This window comes from Coregonus clupeaformis, chromosome 35 (genome assembly GCF_020615455.1).
Source record: "Coregonus clupeaformis isolate EN_2021a chromosome 35, ASM2061545v1, whole genome shotgun sequence".
NCBI classification, from domain to species: Eukaryota; Metazoa; Chordata; class Actinopteri; order Salmoniformes; family Salmonidae; genus Coregonus; species Coregonus clupeaformis.
Genome location: NC_059226.1, coordinates 22,123,908 through 22,142,625, shown reverse-complemented (window position 1 = coordinate 22,142,625; position 18,718 = coordinate 22,123,908). Strand labels below are relative to the sequence as shown.

The 18,718-nt window shown below is 45.0% G+C and overlaps 1 protein-coding gene across 1 annotated transcript in view; it reads right to left on the bottom strand.

Moving 5' to 3' along the window:
• LOC121551798 (CREB-binding protein-like) overlaps positions 1–18,718 on the bottom strand; it is a 73,962-nt gene that overhangs the window by 46,275 nt on the left and 8,969 nt on the right. Inside the window, exon 2 of the mRNA XM_045211160.1 lies at positions 4,917–5,482. Within this exon, the coding sequence (XP_045067095.1) occupies positions 4,917–5,482 (566 nt within the window). The remainder of the gene's footprint in view (positions 1–4,916; positions 5,483–18,718) is intronic.

The window sequence follows — 18,718 nt, the reverse complement described above, 5'->3', positions numbered from 1 at the left end:
CAGGTGATCTTAATATTTTGTACACACAGTGTATAGCTCAGGTCTTAAAGGGGCAATCAGCAGTTGCTACATACATTTTTTGACTTAATGATATGTACCCAAGAAATGCCTCACTAACTTACAATGTCGTACTCCACCAGAACCCCAAAACGTAAGCTTGTTTTACTCCAATATTTGTAAACAAAGTAAATGTAAACAAACTGTCTAGCCTCAAAACTCATTGCATCCATAGCTCTGTCTATGAATTTGAGAGTGGTTACATTTCCCCAGCCCCATCCTGAGAACAATTTGTTATTGTTTGAACTGCTGATTGCCACTTTAATATGTTGGATGACTAGCAATCGAGCATAATAACCTAATCCCCGTCTCCAAACTCCATCCCTCTCCTGGTGTGCATGTGTACACAGCCCTGCCTGCTCTGCTCTAGCAGCATGCTCTTTTACTGTGCTCTGCTGTGCTTAGTGGAGGGGAGAGGAGAGAGAGGAGGAGGCTCTCCCACTGCTGTCAGCGCTCCAGCAGACAGATGAAAGAGCCAGAGACTAGCAGCAGCCACGCTCAGCTCAACAGCTGAGCTCTAGTCTGCTGTGTGCGTCTGCCCCTCCCCCTACACACACACAAAGAGTGGCGCGCTGACGCTCCCGACTTCCGCTCTGCCTCACGTACACTTTAGTTTTAGTCTCCCACAAACAAACACTCTCACGGTCCCTGTCTAGCACGGGCACGCTTAGTGACTGGCAAACAAACTCACTTCAAGCTTCAACTTTGTTATTCCTTTTTACAGGCTAGATCTTGCTACAACTCTAGGCCAGCTCCAGCTCAAGGCTAGTTCCAGCTCCAACTGAGCTGGATAATTTATTTGGCACATCTTAGATAGTTAACTTATAAGCAGTGGCGTATGGCGTCCCCCCACCCCAGCTTTAGGGCGCCCCAACACACACATGTCCCCTTTACAGCTCCATTATGAGCCAAGGGGTCAGCACACACAGAACGGGGAGAGCGAGAGCGAGAGAGAAACTACGAGTGTTCACATGCCCTATGCCAAACCAGGGGTGTACCGCTACCATTTCTTTCAATGGCATTGGTAGCAGTACTGTAGCTAATGGAAACTACCACCGAGACCGGAGAGTATAGTTTCAAACTGAAAATGAAGGTAGACCAAGTGGTCTTCTGTCACAAGGTTGTTATTGTCCCTCTGTTTCAAATAGTTCTCTCATGTTGTTGTGCCTACTGATTCCCACAGAGACCACCACATGTCTGTGAATGGCAGCAGTAGGTGTACTCTAGCTAGCAGGGGTGCAGTTTGTGAAGCACGTCTGCTCATCGAAGTTGGGGTGAATTCAATTTCAATTCAGGAAGTACACTGAAATTCCAATTCTCTTCAATTAGAAAAATTTGGAATGAAGATGTTCGTTTAGCATACTGTCTAAATTGAATGGAATTGACCCCAACCCTGCTGCTGATCATTACAAATACCCAGAACGGTGGGCTGACGCTCTGGTCTCTGCCACACTTCAGCAGCACGCGTTAGTCTTGTGGCAGCTGTGCAATGTCAATACTGCCAGAGCCAGCAACAGCTCCTTCATCTAGCAACCACAGCCTAACCAACGTACCATTGCACGTACACACTAGCCTCCACAGCTTAAATCACTCTTTCAATATGTCCTTCATTTCTTTCTCTCCATTACTATCCATTTCTCTTGGCAGTAGGTTAGATGGTGAAGATGCACTCACGTCCTATCAACACCCAGGGTTGACCCTGCTACTGTTGCTAGGGCGTAACTATGGAAAATTTGCAGAAAACTGTAGATATGATATTACTCACTGTCAGTCTTGCGCAGTATTGTGTAAGAAAGCAAAGTTGGGCACTCAAGTGCGTGTCAGCGAGCCCGGGGGTTTGTTTCATGTGGTGACGGCCTGCATGTGTCGAGTGTGTATGAACTAGCAAGCTGGTTTCCCCTTGGTTTCTTGTCAAGCCACAACAGTAGCAGATAAGACCAGTAGATATCCATGAAACTATCACTACCACAGAACTACTACTATGCGCTTTTCACATAAACATATAAAGCTAGTCTTCCTCTTGTTCTTTCTCTGCACAGAATCAAGACATTACTTGTTATCAGTATGTTGCCTTTGCAGAAACAGAAAAATATCCCTTCACCCTCCATCAATCATTTATAGCCACATTCTAAAACAACTTGAAGCAAGTAAATAGTAGGCCAAAGTCTATGGGTTATTAATGAAATATCAAGCTATATCAAGACCTAACTATAGAATTATAATTAACTATATTTATATGGGCCTAATGCTCCACGCTTTCGCCTCAGCCTTCCCTACAAGTGAGACAGGCAAGGGAATACCTATATACACCTCATACGATATGAGACTGTTACCCTGCTGTCTGCTCTGACTCCAGTAGCTACAACCAGCTAGCTAAGCAAGGGAATCCAGTGGATAACGTTAGCATTGATCTGCTATGGAGACCTCGGACTCCAGTAGCTTCAGGCAGAATCCCGTTATTGGAAAAGGCTGTTCTGAGGGCAGGCCTGTGCTCCTAACATGCTATGAAAGGTCACTTCTGCTGTACTGGAGGGATGTATTCAACACCCCAGCTGGGTGTCTTGTTCCTCCAACAATCCCAGGGTAAGCTTACAGATGGATGCGTGTATGGTGGGTGAGAGACAAGGATGCATCAGAGGGAGGGAGATCAAGAGATGCATGTGTACACGTATTGACCAACAGGGATTATAGCGCTCAAGCAGTACAAGAACAATGCACATTCACACTCCGATTCTCTCACACACACACAGTGAGTGTATCAAGAGATCAGTCTATATGAGCAGGGAATCCCTGTTCCAAACAGAGAGACATGACTTTGCATCTCATAGCTCAACAGTGATGAGCAGGGATACCAGAGCTGTACCGATGCTTGTGCCACCAAACCAACATCAAGCTTCCTATCTAGACAGACAGATGTAAACGTACAGATGCTTCTTCCACCAAACCAACAATATGCTTCCTATCTGGACAGACAGACGTACCGATGCAAAGCATGCATGGAACGGAAAATGCAATGAACAAGCCATTTAGAAAGCATTGCTCTCAAAGCATGGGAAGACTATGGGACACAGTAAAGCAAGGACATCATTTCCCACTCCCATCTGTGTCAAGACTGGATGCATATAATTAAATAATCTAATCAAAAAGGTGAGATATATACAGTACCAGTCAAAAGTTTAGACACACCTACTCATTCAAGGGTTTTTCTTTATTTTTACTATTTTCTACTTTGTAGAATAATAGTGAAGACATCAAAACTATGAAATAACACATACGGAATCATGTAGTAACCAAAAAATTGTTAAACAAATCAAAATATATTTTATATTTGAGATTCTTCAAAGTAGCCACCCTTTGCCTTGACAGCTTTGCACACTATTGGTATTCTCTCAACCAGCTTCACGAGGTAGTCACCTGGAACGCATTTCAATTAATGGGTGTGCCTTGTTAAAAGTTAATTTGTGGAATTTCTTTCCTTCTTAATGCGTTTGAGCCAATCAGTTGTGTTGTGACAAAGTAGGGGTGGTATACAGAAGATAGCCCTATTTGGTAAAAGACCAAGTCCATATTATGGCAAGAACAGCTCAAATAAGCTGTGAATGTCAGTCAATATGGGAAATTCCAAGAACTTTGAACGTTTCTTCAAGTGCAGTCGCAAAAACCATCAAGCGCTATGATGAAACTGGCTCTCATGAGGACTGCCACAGGAAAGGAAGTACACAGAGTTACCTCTGCTGGATAAGTTCATTAGAGAGTTACCAGCCTTAGAAATTGTAGCCCAAATAAATGCTTCAAAGTTCATGTAACAGACACATCTCACCATCAACTGTTCAGAGGGGACTGTGTGAATCAGGCCTTCATGGTCGAATTGCTGCAAAGAAACCACTACTAAAGGACACCAATAAGAAGAAGACTTGCTTGGGCCAAGAAACACAAGCAATGGACATTAGACCGGTGGAAATATGTCCTTTGGTCTGATGAGTCCAAATTTGAGATTTTTGGTTCCAACCGCTGTGTCTTTGTGAAACGCAGAGTAGGTGAACGGATGATCTCCGCATGTGTGGTTCCCACCGTGAAGCATGGAGGAGGTGGTGTGGGGTGCTTTGCTGGTGACACTGTCTGTGATTTATTTAGAATTCAAGGCACACTTAACCAGCATGGCTACCACAGCATTCTGCAGCAATACGCCACTCCATCTGGTTTGCACTTAGTAGGACTATCATTTATTTTTCAACAGGACAATGACCCGACACACCTCCAGGCTGTGTAAGGGCTATTTGACCAAGAAGGAGAGTGATGGAGTGCTGCATCAGATGACCTGGCCTCCACAATCACCCGTCCTCAACCCAATTGAGATGGTTTGGAATGAGTTGGACCGCAGAGTGAAGGAAAAGCAGCCAACAAGTGCTCAGCATATGTGGGCACTCCTTCAAGACTTTTGGAAAAGCATTCCAGGTGAAGCTGGTTGACAGAATGCCAAGCGTGTTCAAAGCTGTCAAGGCAAAGGGTGGCTACTTTGAAGAATCTCAAATATAAAATATATTTTGATTCGTTTAACACTTTTTTGGTTACGACATGATTCCATGTGTGTTATTTCATAGTTTTGATGACTAGTTTTTACAATGTAGAATTCTACAATAGTAGAAATAAAGAAATAAAGAAAGACCCTTGAATGAGCAGGTGTCCAAACTTTTGACTGGCACTGTATATAAATAAATAATTGACAAGATGTATTTACCCCAGTTTTACAATCACAAATCATACGGCAAGGCAATGAGTTTTCCTGGCCAGACTAGTAAATACCCTAGGTCCCTAGTGAAGCCAGACCGTAAACAGACAGTACATGCACCAACACTCACCTTATTCATGTTGCCAGCCTGCTGGGTGTTCATGGTGTTGTGAGCTCCCATCTGCCCTCCTCCCTGAGCCAGAGTCTCAGCCAGCACACTGCTGCCTCCCGGCCCTGCGCCCCCCCCAGCATCCTGCATGGCCTGGACCTGATACTGCTGCAGCCCCAGCCTGCCCCGTCCCGCCGGCCCCAGGGCCCCGTTCATCACCTGGCCCGGCATCCCGTGTCCCTGGCTGTTCATCATAGCCTGGTTGAAGCCCGCCATGGAGCCGTTGCCTTGTTGTCCGCTGGTGGGGCTTCCTTTCTGGGCTTGGTTGGGCGAGCCCTGGCCCATGGGGCCTTTCCCCATCATGGGGCCCATGCCGCCGGGCCCAGCACTGCCCGCCCTCAGGAGCTCCGACAGCTGCTTGTGCTTGGCAGCAGCGTCGGGGACCATGGAGCCCAGGCCCCGGGGACCTCCTCCAGGCACTCCTCCTCCCCCGCCATTGGAGGACATGCCCATCAAGCCACCCAAGTCCCCATTTGGGATCAGCTCGTCCGGGAGGTCATTCTCCAGGTCGAACAGCGACACCAGGTCTAATGGAAGAAAAACATAAAGTTTAGGTGGTGTCTTTCTACGCCTGTTCTCTCAGTAACTTTCAGTCATGATTTGCCTGTTGTTGTGCTTGTTTGACAAGACAAACAGTCCCCAGAAGTTAAAGACTGCAGTGTCAAAATCAAATTGTTGCTTTCAACATTAAGCGAAAGTACCCACAGAACAGTATCCAATTCACAGGTTGTCAAAACAGCAGTCAGAGTGAGATAAAGGCTTTAGTCAGTTTACTATCAGCCTGTCTGACAGTGTTTAGCCTGGCTGTCAAAGTTAGCAATTCTCCAAACATAGTCCAGGAACAGAACGGACGACAGCACAATACACACTCTTACTGAAAGTCACATTTAGTAATGACACTATAGTACTGATGAACACGAAAGACACTCACATAACCTACACAGCCAGACACACACTGTCCCAGCTGCTGGAGATGCTAGCTTAAGCTACCCCTTCCTCTTCTCTCCGCTGCTGGATTGGGGCCCAAATGCTAATGTAGGACTGAAGAACTGCAGTCTGCTTGGAAGCTGTGCCGAGACATGTGTGCGTTTCTGCTCACCGTCTCTGGGTTCCCCTGTTCACTGCATAGAGCTCCCTGGCCAATTCCTAAAAATAGCCTAGCCGTGTACCAGGGTTCTCATTAGGAAAATGCGGTGCCTGACATTTGACCGGCAGCATTTTAAATTTAATGAAAATTTTACAAATTTACCGGACCCATATGCATTGGGTGCGTAACTCGATTAGGGCGTCCACCCATGGTGCGCAGAATGACAGAAATCAGAACCTTGTAAATACGGAATGTAGGATGGGACATAAACCTAACAACTTCAATTACTAATTTCTCTTAACAGGAGGGGAAAAAAACATCAAATTCGCTGAGAATACAATTACATAGGATGAAGCAATAGTCCGAGCCGCAGCTCCATACTACTTGTCAGACAGAGAACTGATACTACACTGCTCAAAAAAATAAAGGGAACACTTAAACAACACAATGTAACTCCAAGTCAATCACACTTCTGTGAAATCAAACTGTCCACTTAGGAAGCAACACTGATTGACAATACATTTCACATGCTGTTGTGCAAATGGAATAGACAACAGGTGGAAATTATAGGCAATTAGCAAGACACCCCCAATAAAGGACTGGTTTTGCAGGTGGTGACCACAGACCACTTCTCAGTTCCTATGCTTCCTGGCTGATGTTTTGGTCACTTTTGAATGCTGGCGGTGCTTTCACTCTAGTGGTAGCATGAGACGGAGTCTACAACCCACACAAGTGGCTCAGGTAGTGCAGCTCATCCAGGATGGCACATCAATGCGAGCTGTGGCAAGAAGGTTTGCTGTGTCTGTCAGCGTAGTGTCCAGAGCATGGAGGCGCTACCAGGAGACAGGTCAGTACATCAGGAGACGTGGAGGAGGCCGTAGGAGGGCAACAACCCAGCAGCAGGACCGCTACCTCCGCCTTTGTGCAAGGAGGAGCAGGAGGAGCACTGCCAGAGCCCTGCAAAATGACCTCCAGCAGGCCACAAATGTGCACGTGTCTGCTCAAACGGTCAGAAACAGACTCCATGAGGGTGGTATGAGGGCCCGACGTCCACAGGTGGGGGTTGTGCTTACAGCCCAACACCGTGCAGGACGTTTGGCATTTGCCAGAGAACACCAAGATTGGCAAATTCGCCACTGGCGCCCTGTGCTCTTCACAGATGAAAGCAGGTTCACACTGAGCACGTGACAGACGTGACAGAGTCTGGAGACGCCGTGGTAAACACAATACTCTCAAATGACATCAGTTTGACCGGTTGTAAAGAAAAAGAAAGCTGTGAAAACGACCCAAAGTGTTTCTGATAAGATTTAAGTTCGGCTTCGATGCATATTTTATGTGGTTCAAATACTATCAGCTTTTATGATGAAGACAACACTTCTACAGATTGTCTCTATCTGAGCATTGCATTCTCTCAAGACGCAGAATGAAATAAATCATATTTCTCCACCAAATTTTGCCTACATTTGGTATATAATTGGACTACAAGAAATGCTTAATTCTGCAGGAGTTATTACTAAGGCTATAGATGTCACGATTTCGGCCGAGGCTGCTCCTCCTCCTGGTTCGGGCAGGCTTCGGCGGTCGTCGTCCCCGGAGTACTAGCTGCCACCGATCTATGTTTCATGTTCGTTTGGTTTTGTCTTGATGTTGTACACCTGTGTCTTGTTAGTCCTCGTTAGTGTCCTATTTAGTTCTCGTTGTGTGTGTTTGTCTTTGTGTGTGATTGCTCTTCTGTTTTGTGTTGGAGCTACGTACTTCCCTCCAGTGTTTTGGAGAGGCTTATCGCACATGTTAGTGCGCCGTTTGTTTGACGCCTGTGTGCACCGTTATTTCGCCTTCGGGCTTATTGTGCTTATTTTCTACGTGAATATTGCACTAAAGTCTTTTGGACTGAGCTTCTGCGTCCTGCGCTTGAATCATGCACCACACCCACCTTCAGCACCCCTTGACAATAGACCTATTCGCACGGGACTAGTATTACTAGAGAACGTTAGTTATGTATTTATTACACCAGAATGACCGTTATTCCAGAGGACGATTTGGACGGGATACGTTTTTTCCAAACTGCACTGCCCCCTGTAATTCACACACACAGTTGAAGTCAGAAGTTTACATACACCTTAGCCAAATACATTTAAACTCAGTTTTTCACAATTCCTGACATTTAATCCTAGTAAAAATTCCCTGTCTTAGGTCAGTTAGGATCACCACTTTATTTTAAGAATGTGAAATGTCAGAATAATAGTAGAGATAATGACTTATTTCAGCTTTTATTTATTTCATCACATTCCCAGTGGGTCAGAAGTTTACATACACTCAATTAGTATTTGGTAGCATTGCCTTGAAATTGTTTAACTTGGGTCAAACGTTTCGGGTAGCCTTCCACAAGCTTCCCACAATAAGTTGGGTGAATTTTGGCCCATTCCTCCTGACAGAGCTGGTGTAACTGAGTCAGGTTTGTAGGCTTCCTTGCTCGCACACGCTTTTTCAGTTCTGCCCACTAAATTTTCTATAGGATTGAGGTCAGGGCTTTGTGATGGCCACTCCAATACCTTGACTTTGTTGTCCTTAAGCCATTTTGCCACAACTTTGGAAGTATGCTTGGGATCATTGTCCATTTGGAAGACCCATTTGCGACCAAGCTTTAACTTCCTGACTGATGTCTTGAGATGTTGCCTCAATATATCCACATAATTTTCCTTCCTCATGATGCCATCTATTTTGTGAAGTGCACCAGTCCCTCCTGCAGCAAAGCACCCCCACAGCATGATACTGCCACCCCTGTGCTTCACGGTTGGGATGGTGTTCATCGGCTTGCAACCTCCCCCCTTTTTCCTCCAAACATAAGGATGGTCATTATGGCCAAACAGTTCTATTTTTGTTTCATCAGACCAGAGGACATTTCTCAAAAAGGTATGATCTTTGTCCCCCATGTGCAGTTGCAAACCGTAGTATGGCTTTTTTATGGCGGTTTTGAAGCAGTGGCTTCTTCCTTGCTGAGCGGCCTTTTGGATTGTGTCGATATAGGACTCGTTTTACTGTGGATATACAGTGGGGAGAACAAGTATTTGATACACTGCCGATTTTGCAGGTTTTCCTACTTACAAAGCATGTAGAGGTCTGTAATTTTTATCATAGGTACACTTCAACTGTGAGAGAAAATCCAGAAAATCACATTGTATGATTTTTTAGTAATTAATTTGCATTTTATTGCATGACATAAGTATTTGATACATCAGAAAAGCAGAACTTAATATTTGGTACAGAAACATTTGTTTGCAATTACATAAATAATATGTTTCCTGTAGGTCTTGCACACACTGCAGCAGGGATTTTGGCCCACTCCTCCATACAAACCTTCTCCAGATCCTTCAGGTTTCGGGGCTGTCGCTGGGCAATACGGACTTTCAGCTCCCTCCAAAGATTTTCTATTGGGTTCAGGTCTGGAGACTGGCTAGGCCACTCCAGGACCTTGAGATGCTTCTTACGGAGCCACTCCTTAGTTGCCCTGGCTGTGTGTTTCGGGTCGTTGTCATGCTGGAAGACCCAGCCACGACGCATCTTCAATGCTCTTACTGAGGGAAGGAGGTTGATGGCCAAGATCTTGCGATACATGGCCCCATCCATCCTCCCCTCAATACGGTGCAGTCGTCATGTCCCCTTTGCAGAAAAGCATCCCCAAAGAATGATGTTTCCACCTCCATGCTTCACGGTTGGGATGGTGTTCTTGGGGTTGTACTCATCCTTCTTCTTCCTCCAAACACGGCGAGTGGAGTTTAGACCAAAAAGCTCTATTTTTGTCTCATCAGACCACATGACCTTCTCCCATTCCTCCTCTGGATCATCCAGATGGTCATTGGCAAACTTCAGATGGGCCTGGATATGCGCTGGCTTGAGCAGGGGGACCTTGCGTGCGCTGCAGGATTTTAATCCATGATGGCGTAGTGTGTTACTAATGGTTTTCTTTGAGACTGTGGTCCCAGCTCTCTTCAGGTCATTGACCAGGTCCTGCCGTTTAGTTCTGGGCTGATCCCTCACCTTCCTCATGATCATTGATGCCCAACAAGGTGAGATCTTGCATGGAGCCCCAGACCGAGGGTGATTGACCGTCATCTTGAACTTCTTCCATTTTCTAATAATTGCGCCAACAGTTGTTGCCTTCTCACCAAGCTGCTTGCCTATTGTCCTGTAGCCCATCCCAGCCTTGTGCAGGTCTACAATTTTATCCCTGATGTCCTTACACAGCTCTCTGGTCTTGGCCATTGTGGAGAGGTTGGAGTCTGTTTGATTGAGTGTGTGGACAGGTGTCTTTTATACAGGTAACGAGTTCAAACAGGTGTAGTTAATACAGGTAATGAGTGGAGAACAGGAGGGCTTCTTAAAGAAAAACGAACAGGTCTGTGAGAGCCGGAATTCTTACTGGTTGGTAGGTGATCAAATACTTATGTCATGCAATAAAATGCAAATTAATTACTTAAAAATCATACAATGTGATTCCGTCTCTCACAGTTGAAGTGTACCTATGATAGAAATTACAGACCTCTACATGCTTTGTAAGTAGGAAAACCTGCAAAATCGTCAGTGTATCAAATACTTGTTCTCCCCACTGTAGATACTTTTGTACCTGTTTCCTCCAGCATCTTCACAAGGTCCTTTGTTGTTGTTCTGGGATTGATTTGCACTTTTCGCACCAAAGTATGTTCATCTCTAGGAGACAGAACGCGTCTCATTCCTCAGCGGTATGACGGCTGTGTGGTCCCATGGGGTTTATACTTACGTACTATTGTTTGTACAGATGAACGTGGTACCTTCAGGCGTTTGGAAATTGCTCCCAAGGATGAACCAGACTTGTGGAGGTCTACACATTTTTTTCTGAGGTCTTGGCTGATTTATTTTGATTTTCCCATGATGTCAAGCAAAGAGGCACTGAGTTTGAAGGTAGGCCTTGAAATACATCCACAGGTACACCTCCAATTGACTCAAATGATGTCAATTAGCCTATCAGAAGCTTCTAATGCCATGACATAATTTCCTGGAATTTTCCAAGCTGTTTAAAGGCACAGTCAACTTAGTGTATGTAAACTTCTGACCCACTGGAATTGTGATACAGTGAATTATAAGTGAAATAATCTGTCTGTAAACAATTGTTGGAAAAATTACTTGTGTCATGCACAAAGTAGATGTCCTAACCGACTTGCCAAAACTATAGTTTGTTAACAAGAAATGTGTGGAGTGGTTGAAAAACGAGTGTATGTAAACTTCCGACTTCAACTGTGTGTGTGTATATATATATATATATATATATATATAAAATTGACAGTTATGACGGAAGCCTGGAGGTTTTTTTCTAGGCGTGAAGATATTTCAACAAGTCCAGGCGATAACAGGCTACACAGATAACTCGAGCTTGGTTCCCAAGTTTCTAAACCATCTTTGGTATAGTGTCACTATAATATTTGAATTGAGGAAGTGTGATCATAATCATAAGGATATTTTAGCGATCCGCAGTAGAAGACGTCGTAAATGCCCCCCAGCCTACAGATGTGAGCTAAACAGCTAACAGGTTATGGATGAGAAAGTGAACTTGTTCCAAACGTTTAGCTCAGTTGTATGCTGCTTTGTGATCTATTAACAGCAACGGTTGCATTAAATAGGCGCAATATTTTTTTATGATGCATTTGCCGATCAATTCATTTGCACAAAACGTAGAAATAAAAGCATTCACTGTCAAAGTTGATACTTGTAGCCCCTTCATATACAGGCTATCCACAGCACTTAGTTCAATTTATCAAATCAGTTATTGTTTTCTTGCTCAAACCACGAGCAACAACTGTCAAACTCAGACATTTCTCTCAAAACACATGGATGTCGATTCGCACAGGACTAGTATTATCAGAGGACTTTGGATTTTGCCAAAAAACAGTAGATTATTCTGGTTAGTCGTCCAGATTTCAGTTTTAATTTAATCCATCTAAACAGTAGGCTACAGTTCCCTTGACATACCATAGGCCTATTTTAAGACCCTTCTTGTGACTGTCTAATTTGTATAACGCCTCATCACATATAACATAGCCGGCACTGCTATCATCCTCTTTTACCACCTCACCAAATATTTTCCAAACATTACTTTTCTGGCACTTCCTTCGTTTTATTTTCAACTCTCCTTTGGCAGCTTTTGTCTTATTGAATTACATTTCGACAATGTCCTTTTTGCCTCCGTGGATTCCCAAAAGCATTATTTTGTGATTGGCTGTGTAGGCAATTTTGCACGCGTACAGTTAAGCCCTAAAGTTTAGGCTTATGCACCAATCCCAGATATCCTAAAATAATTAAAGAAAAACCTTGATGTAGACTATATAAATTGCACAATAATTACATATTCATGGCTTTTTTAAGCTATTGTTTTAATGACCCTAAACCCGTCCGCCCCGCGGATATAACCGCGGGTTATGAGTCAACCCGCGCATCACTAGTCCACGTGTGATAAAGATAAATAACAACTAAAAGAAAACACGCGCCAATTTACTTCCACTAAATTATGCAAATTAACCTATACACCGATCAGCATGACCGGTCAAATGTATTTACATGGACTGGTATTTCCATCAATGAATAGGCTAAAAAGCATTATTTTGCAATGGGATTTTTGCCAAAAGCCAGCTACTACTGGCTAACGGAAACCCTGCCGCGTAGCCTATTCTCCCACCTGACCATCCCAACTCCACAGTCCCAACACATCACTGTCTCCCTGCTGTAATAACAGCTGTATACCCCAACAATAACTGTTAGATGACGATGACGTCATTGTATTTGTTAGGAAGTTCTTTGTGTGTCATACATGTTAGTAAGGGGAGAGGTTGCACTGGGTCTAAACTAATAGGCTAACAATACCATGCCTCATTAACTGGAGTTGCGCTGAAGAGGGGTTGAGTAGGTGAGGAGGTTCTCCATGGGGCCAGTTGAACCACTTCATGAGAACTCTGTTGGATCTGACAGCAGTGAAGCTATGCCTGAAATGAATGGGCACTGAGGCCTGGGTCGTGTTCACTAGGGCACCTGGTAGCAAAACGTTTTGCAATGGATAACGAAAACAAAAACAACAAAAAACGTATTGGACAAGTTCATATTCATATAGTACCTCCCTCTTTCACTCGGTATTGGAGCGTTTTCTTCCAAGTGAACACAGCCCTGGGCTGGACTGATCAGAGCCGGAGAGTTGAGGGGAACTCAATAATAAGTATGTGCGTGTGTGTAGAAAAGGGTGACTGACATAGAAGAGCCTGGGCTATGGGCTTCCCTCCTCTCCAGTCTCCAGAGCAGCAAGGAGCATTCTTGTGGCTGGCTAGGGTCTTAGGGAGGAATGAACTCTGAGCGCTGAGTAAACAACACACACACACACACAGAGCACTAATGAGGCCTAGAGTCCAAATCACATGCTCATGTCAAGGTCCTGTACGTAAGGGTGTGTGTGTGTGTGTGTGTGTGTGCGTGTTCAGACAAAGATTACAATGGCATGAGAGGCAAACCGTCGCACGCCAAGCGCAGTGCTTAGACTGTCAGGTTTTCAAGTTGGAGAGATCCTCCCTCTTCCAGAGTGGGAGTGCCTGAACAGTCAGGTTGCCAGGTTGTAATGGGATAGTCTGTCAGTAAGAGAGACCAGTGCTGTCAGAGAACTCTAATGAAGATTTACTGGCAGTTTAGGGGTTAAGGAGCTTGACTCTACTTAGCACCTTTATCAATTAGGCCTGCAGTCACTGAATAATAATAATAATAATAATAATAATAATAATAACAACAACAGCCATTTAGTATACACTTTTTTCCAAAGCGACTTAGTCATGGGTGCATAAATTTTTTACATATGGTGGTCCCGGGAATTGAACCCACGTTCCTGGCATTGCAAAAGCGCCATGCTCTACCAACTGAGCTACAGAAGACCACTGAATGGGAAGAGATATTTCTACTAGGTCTATACAATATGCACATATCCTATGAAAGCTAGCACCTGTGTCTCAGACACCATGTCCACAAGTTGCAGCAGCCAGTCCTGTTACAGAATGAGCATGTAGAGGGAGAGAGACCAAGAAATGAGAGTTCCAGAAAGAGAAAACAGCTGAAATACTATAGTACCAGCATTCTGATAGACCATTCATCCATCTGACAACCATAGCTGGAGCACTTTAAAAATAAAAAATAAAGGTTCCATGGGCGAGAAACCAAAATCCATCCAGGAGACGGCATAATGCCAAGTGCAGCCAGGCGGGACATAAAAGGAGAACGAGTGGGAAATCCTTTGACACTTTGAGTCATCCAAAATCCTGTGAGTCCTCAAGATTCTATAATCTGAAGTGCGGCGGCTGGGCCCCGGCCATGATGATTCACCCTGGTCTTTGTTACGACTGAAGCTGAAAATTCTCTTTAGACACATTCTCCAACCTGAGTGGTAATAACAGTCAGGTCTCAGCACGCAGGCTGGCTGGCTGAGACTCTGGCCCACAGACAACACAGGCTAGAGAGAGGGAGAGACTAGTCCACAGACCGGTTAGAGAGAGGGAGAGACTAGTCCACAGACCGGTTAGAGAGAGGGAGAGACTAGTCCACAGACCGGTTAGAGAGAGGGAGAGACTAGTCCACAGACCGGTTAGAGAGAGGGAGAGACTAGTCCACAGACCGGTTAGAGAGAGGGAGAGACTAGTCCACAGACCGGTTAGAGAGAGGGAGAGACTAGTCCACAGACCGGTTAGAGAGAGGGAGAGACTAGTCCACAGACCGGTTAGCGAGAGGGAGAGACTAGTCCACAGACCGGTTAGCGAGAGGGAGACTCCTCAGCCACAGCTCCATTAAAACACCTGAGCCCCAGCCATACTCCACTGAAAGGCTTTCTTTGCCTTGCCTACTGATCTGCCTGGAGACTCAAGCCGGGTTAGAATGAGACACTCCTCTCCTCTAGTTCAGCTCCACGGAAACTGTTACAGTCAGTCTCTCTCAGCCTTGTTGCGTATGACAGAAGACATTCTCTCTCAGCCTTGTTGCGTATGACAGAAGACATTCTCTCTCAGCCTTGTTGCGTATGACAGCAGACAGTCTACCTCAGCCTTGTTGCGTATGACGGCAGACAGTCTACCTCAGCCTTGTTGCGTATGACGGCAGACAGTCTAGTGAAGCCAAGCCTGAAATGAGAGGCCTCAAATGGATTGCTCTGAGCAGGAGAGTTGAGAAGAACTCAGTGTGTGTGTACCTGCCAATATCCCTCTGTATCATCCCTTCTGATGGACCCTGACTCGCCCCTAGACTGGCACTGACCTTAGGGCAGTTTGGCATTCCCCCCAGCTACGGTTAGAATTTGGAGAGGGTAAACTGTTCCTATCTGTGCCTAAGGGGCCAGGCAACTCCTTCCTCTAGCTCCTGACAGCCGACTCAGGCAGCGGAGGGGAAGGGAGAAAAAGGCATCGATCGTGGCGCCAATGGGACTGATTAGATTTAAAGGTTCAGACTACACACAGCCGGGAGAATTTAGCATGCAGCCGCCACCACTGCCGCCACAGCAGCGTACGCTTGAATGGCCAATTAGCTGCTGGCGGCGTAGCATTCAGAGCCGGTCAAAGGGGACGGAGCAAAGTGAGTCTCCAAGCCTAGATAAGACCTTGCCTTCACACACAGGCGTGCACGCACACACACACGGTTCTCCCAAATGGTACCAGGCAAGGGGGGATAAACACTGTGCAATTAGTGCCGTGTGTTACCAATACCTCAACCATATACAGCTCTTAGCTAGCCTAGCTCAGAGAGCAAACAGTGGGGCCAAGATTCTTGAGAAGCAAAAACACTTTAGCCTAATATTTTTAAACATCCATCTTCAAGTTTTAGCCTACTGCAAATAAAAACCACCTGATTTGACCAATGATGGTCATGGATTTGATTTGTATATTTCTTCCATGCATCTGACAAGTAACAAATCAATCACCAACCAGTGACTATGGTCAGAATCTCAGAGATACTGGGACCTTTATGTGTCAGTTAAAAGACAACGAGACACGGTGGAGGGAGACACAGAGAGCGAGAGAGAGCAAGAGAAATGGAGAGCGAGAGACATGGAGAGAGAGAAACAGCTCATTTATCAGGACACCTACACCTCACCAGTCTGGTACGCTTCCCAAAAGAAACTTTAAAATCACATTTAATGCCACATTGCTAAAATGGAGGGGGGAGATCAGTCGCCCCAGTTTGTTTGTTCAGCTTTGATTGGAGAGAGTGTGGTGTAAAAACGTTAATACTGCGCTTTATAAGAGTGAGGTGTGATGACTTCAAGATGTGGAGAATTAGTGGCGCGCTGCACTTGTAAACATGGGCTTCACTCCGCAATCCATTTGCCGCATCGCCTTTATGAACAAACCACAGCCAGCCATTCAAAGAAAAACAAGGGGAGAACCATCCGAGACACGGTTAAACTAAGCAGTCTTTGAGAGGAGGTCTGAGCTGCAGAGGTGACCGGGGTGTTTTTTCTCCCGCAGCCCTTTTACAGACAGACTCAGAGGTTTAAATGAAAAATGCCCCCGCTGATCGGCAAAATCCTGCCTGTCTCACATCAGAGAGTATATTAGCACCCTGCAGACCAAGAGTGTTCAGAGGATAACAGAGGAGGGGTGGGGAGGGAGAGGTGAGGGAGAGGTGAGGAGGTGTAAGGGGAGATGAGGGAAGAGGTGAAACAGGGAGTGAGAGACTTGGGCGGTATACCAATGGTATGATTTTAAGCACAAATGTTTATTTTTGGTCACAAAAATTCAATTGAGCCAGTTACAAAGAGCACATGGAGCAAACGTGACAAATTCACTGGGGTCAAGTTAACGCAGGATTCTGCGTTTTTCATGCAGAAAAGGAAAGATAAAACGCAGAAAGAAATATCTTGCTACGTTTTGTAAACACAAATCTAAAATAATTCTTACTGTAAATTCTTCTCAGCTTTAGTCAGGGTTCGCTCCAAATCATGAATGTAAAAGGACTAATTTCATGCTTCAGTTGCACTTCTCCACTTGGATGAAATATCTTTGCTCTCATCATTGGATCACCAGTTGCTCTCTGACTGACGTGTAGGCTACTTTTCTCTGGTACTTTCCGGTAGCAAGTTAAAATGCAAGATTAACTTCAAGCAAAACATCAGGAAATGTACAGTGGGGAAAAAAAGTTTAGTCAGCCACCAATTGTGCAAGTTCTCCCACTTAAAAAGATGAGAGAGGCCTGTAATTTTCATCATAGGTACACGTCAACTATGACAGACAAATTGAGGAAAAAAAATCCAGAAAATCACATTGTAGGATTTTTAATGAATTGATTTGCAAATTATGGTGGAAAATAAGTATTTGGTCACCTACAAACAAGCAAGATTTCTGGCTCTCACAGACCTGTAACTTCTTCTAAGAGGCTCCTCTGTCCTCCACTCGTTACCTGTATTAATGGCACCTGTTTGAACTTGTTATCAGTATAAAAGACACCTGTCCACAACCTCAAACAGTCACACTCCAAACTCCACTATGGCCAAGACCAAAGAGCTGTCAAAGGACTCCAGAAACAAAATTGTAGACCTGCACCAGGCTGGGAAGACTGAATCTGCAATAGGTAAGCAGCTTGGTTTGAAGAAATCAACTGTGGGAGCAATTATTAGGAAATGGAAGACATACAAGACCACTGATAATCTCCCTCGATCTGGGGCTCCACGCAAGATCTCACCCCGTGGGGTCAAAATGATCACAAGAACGGTGAGCAAAAATCCCAGAACCACACGGGGGGGACCTAGTGAATGACCTGCAGAGAGCTGGGACCAAAGTAACAAAGCCTACCATCAGTAACACACTACGCCGCCAGGGACTCAAATCCTGCAGTGCCAGACGTGTCCCCCTGCTTAAGCCAGTACATGTCCAGGCCCGTCTGAAGTTTGCTAGAGTGCATTTGGATGATCCAGAAGAGGATTGGGAGAACGTCATATGGTCAGATGAAACCAAAATAGAACTTTTTGGTAAAAACTCAACTCGTCGTGTTTGGAGGACAAAGAATGCCGAGTTGCATCCAAAGAACACCATACCTACTGTGAAGCATGGGGGTGGAAACATCATGCTTTGGGGCTGTTTTTCTGCAAAGGGACCAGGACGACTGATCCGTGTAAAGGAAAGAATGAATGGGGCCATGTATCGTGAGATTTTGAGTGAAAACCTCCTTCCATCAGCAAGGGCATTGAAGATGAAACGTGGCTGGGTCTTTCAGCATGACAATGATTCCAAACACACCGCCCGGGCAACGAAGGAGTGGCTTCGTAAGAAGCATTTCAAGGTCCTGGAGTGGCCTAGCCAGTCTCCAGATCTCAACCCCATAGAAAATCTTTGGAGGGAGTTGAAAGTCTGTGTTGCCCAGCGACAGCCCCAAAACATCACTGCTCTAGAGGAGATCTGCATGGAGGAATGGGCAAAAATACCAGCAACAGTGTGTGAAAACTTATAGAAAACGTTTCACCTGTGTCATTGCCAACAAAGGGTATATAACAAAAGTATTGAGAAACTTTTGTTATTGACCAAATACTTATTTTCCACCATAATTTGCAAATAAATTCATTAAAAATCCTACAATGTGATTTTCTGGATTTTTTTCCCTCATTTTGTCTGTCATAGTTGACGTGTACCTATGATGA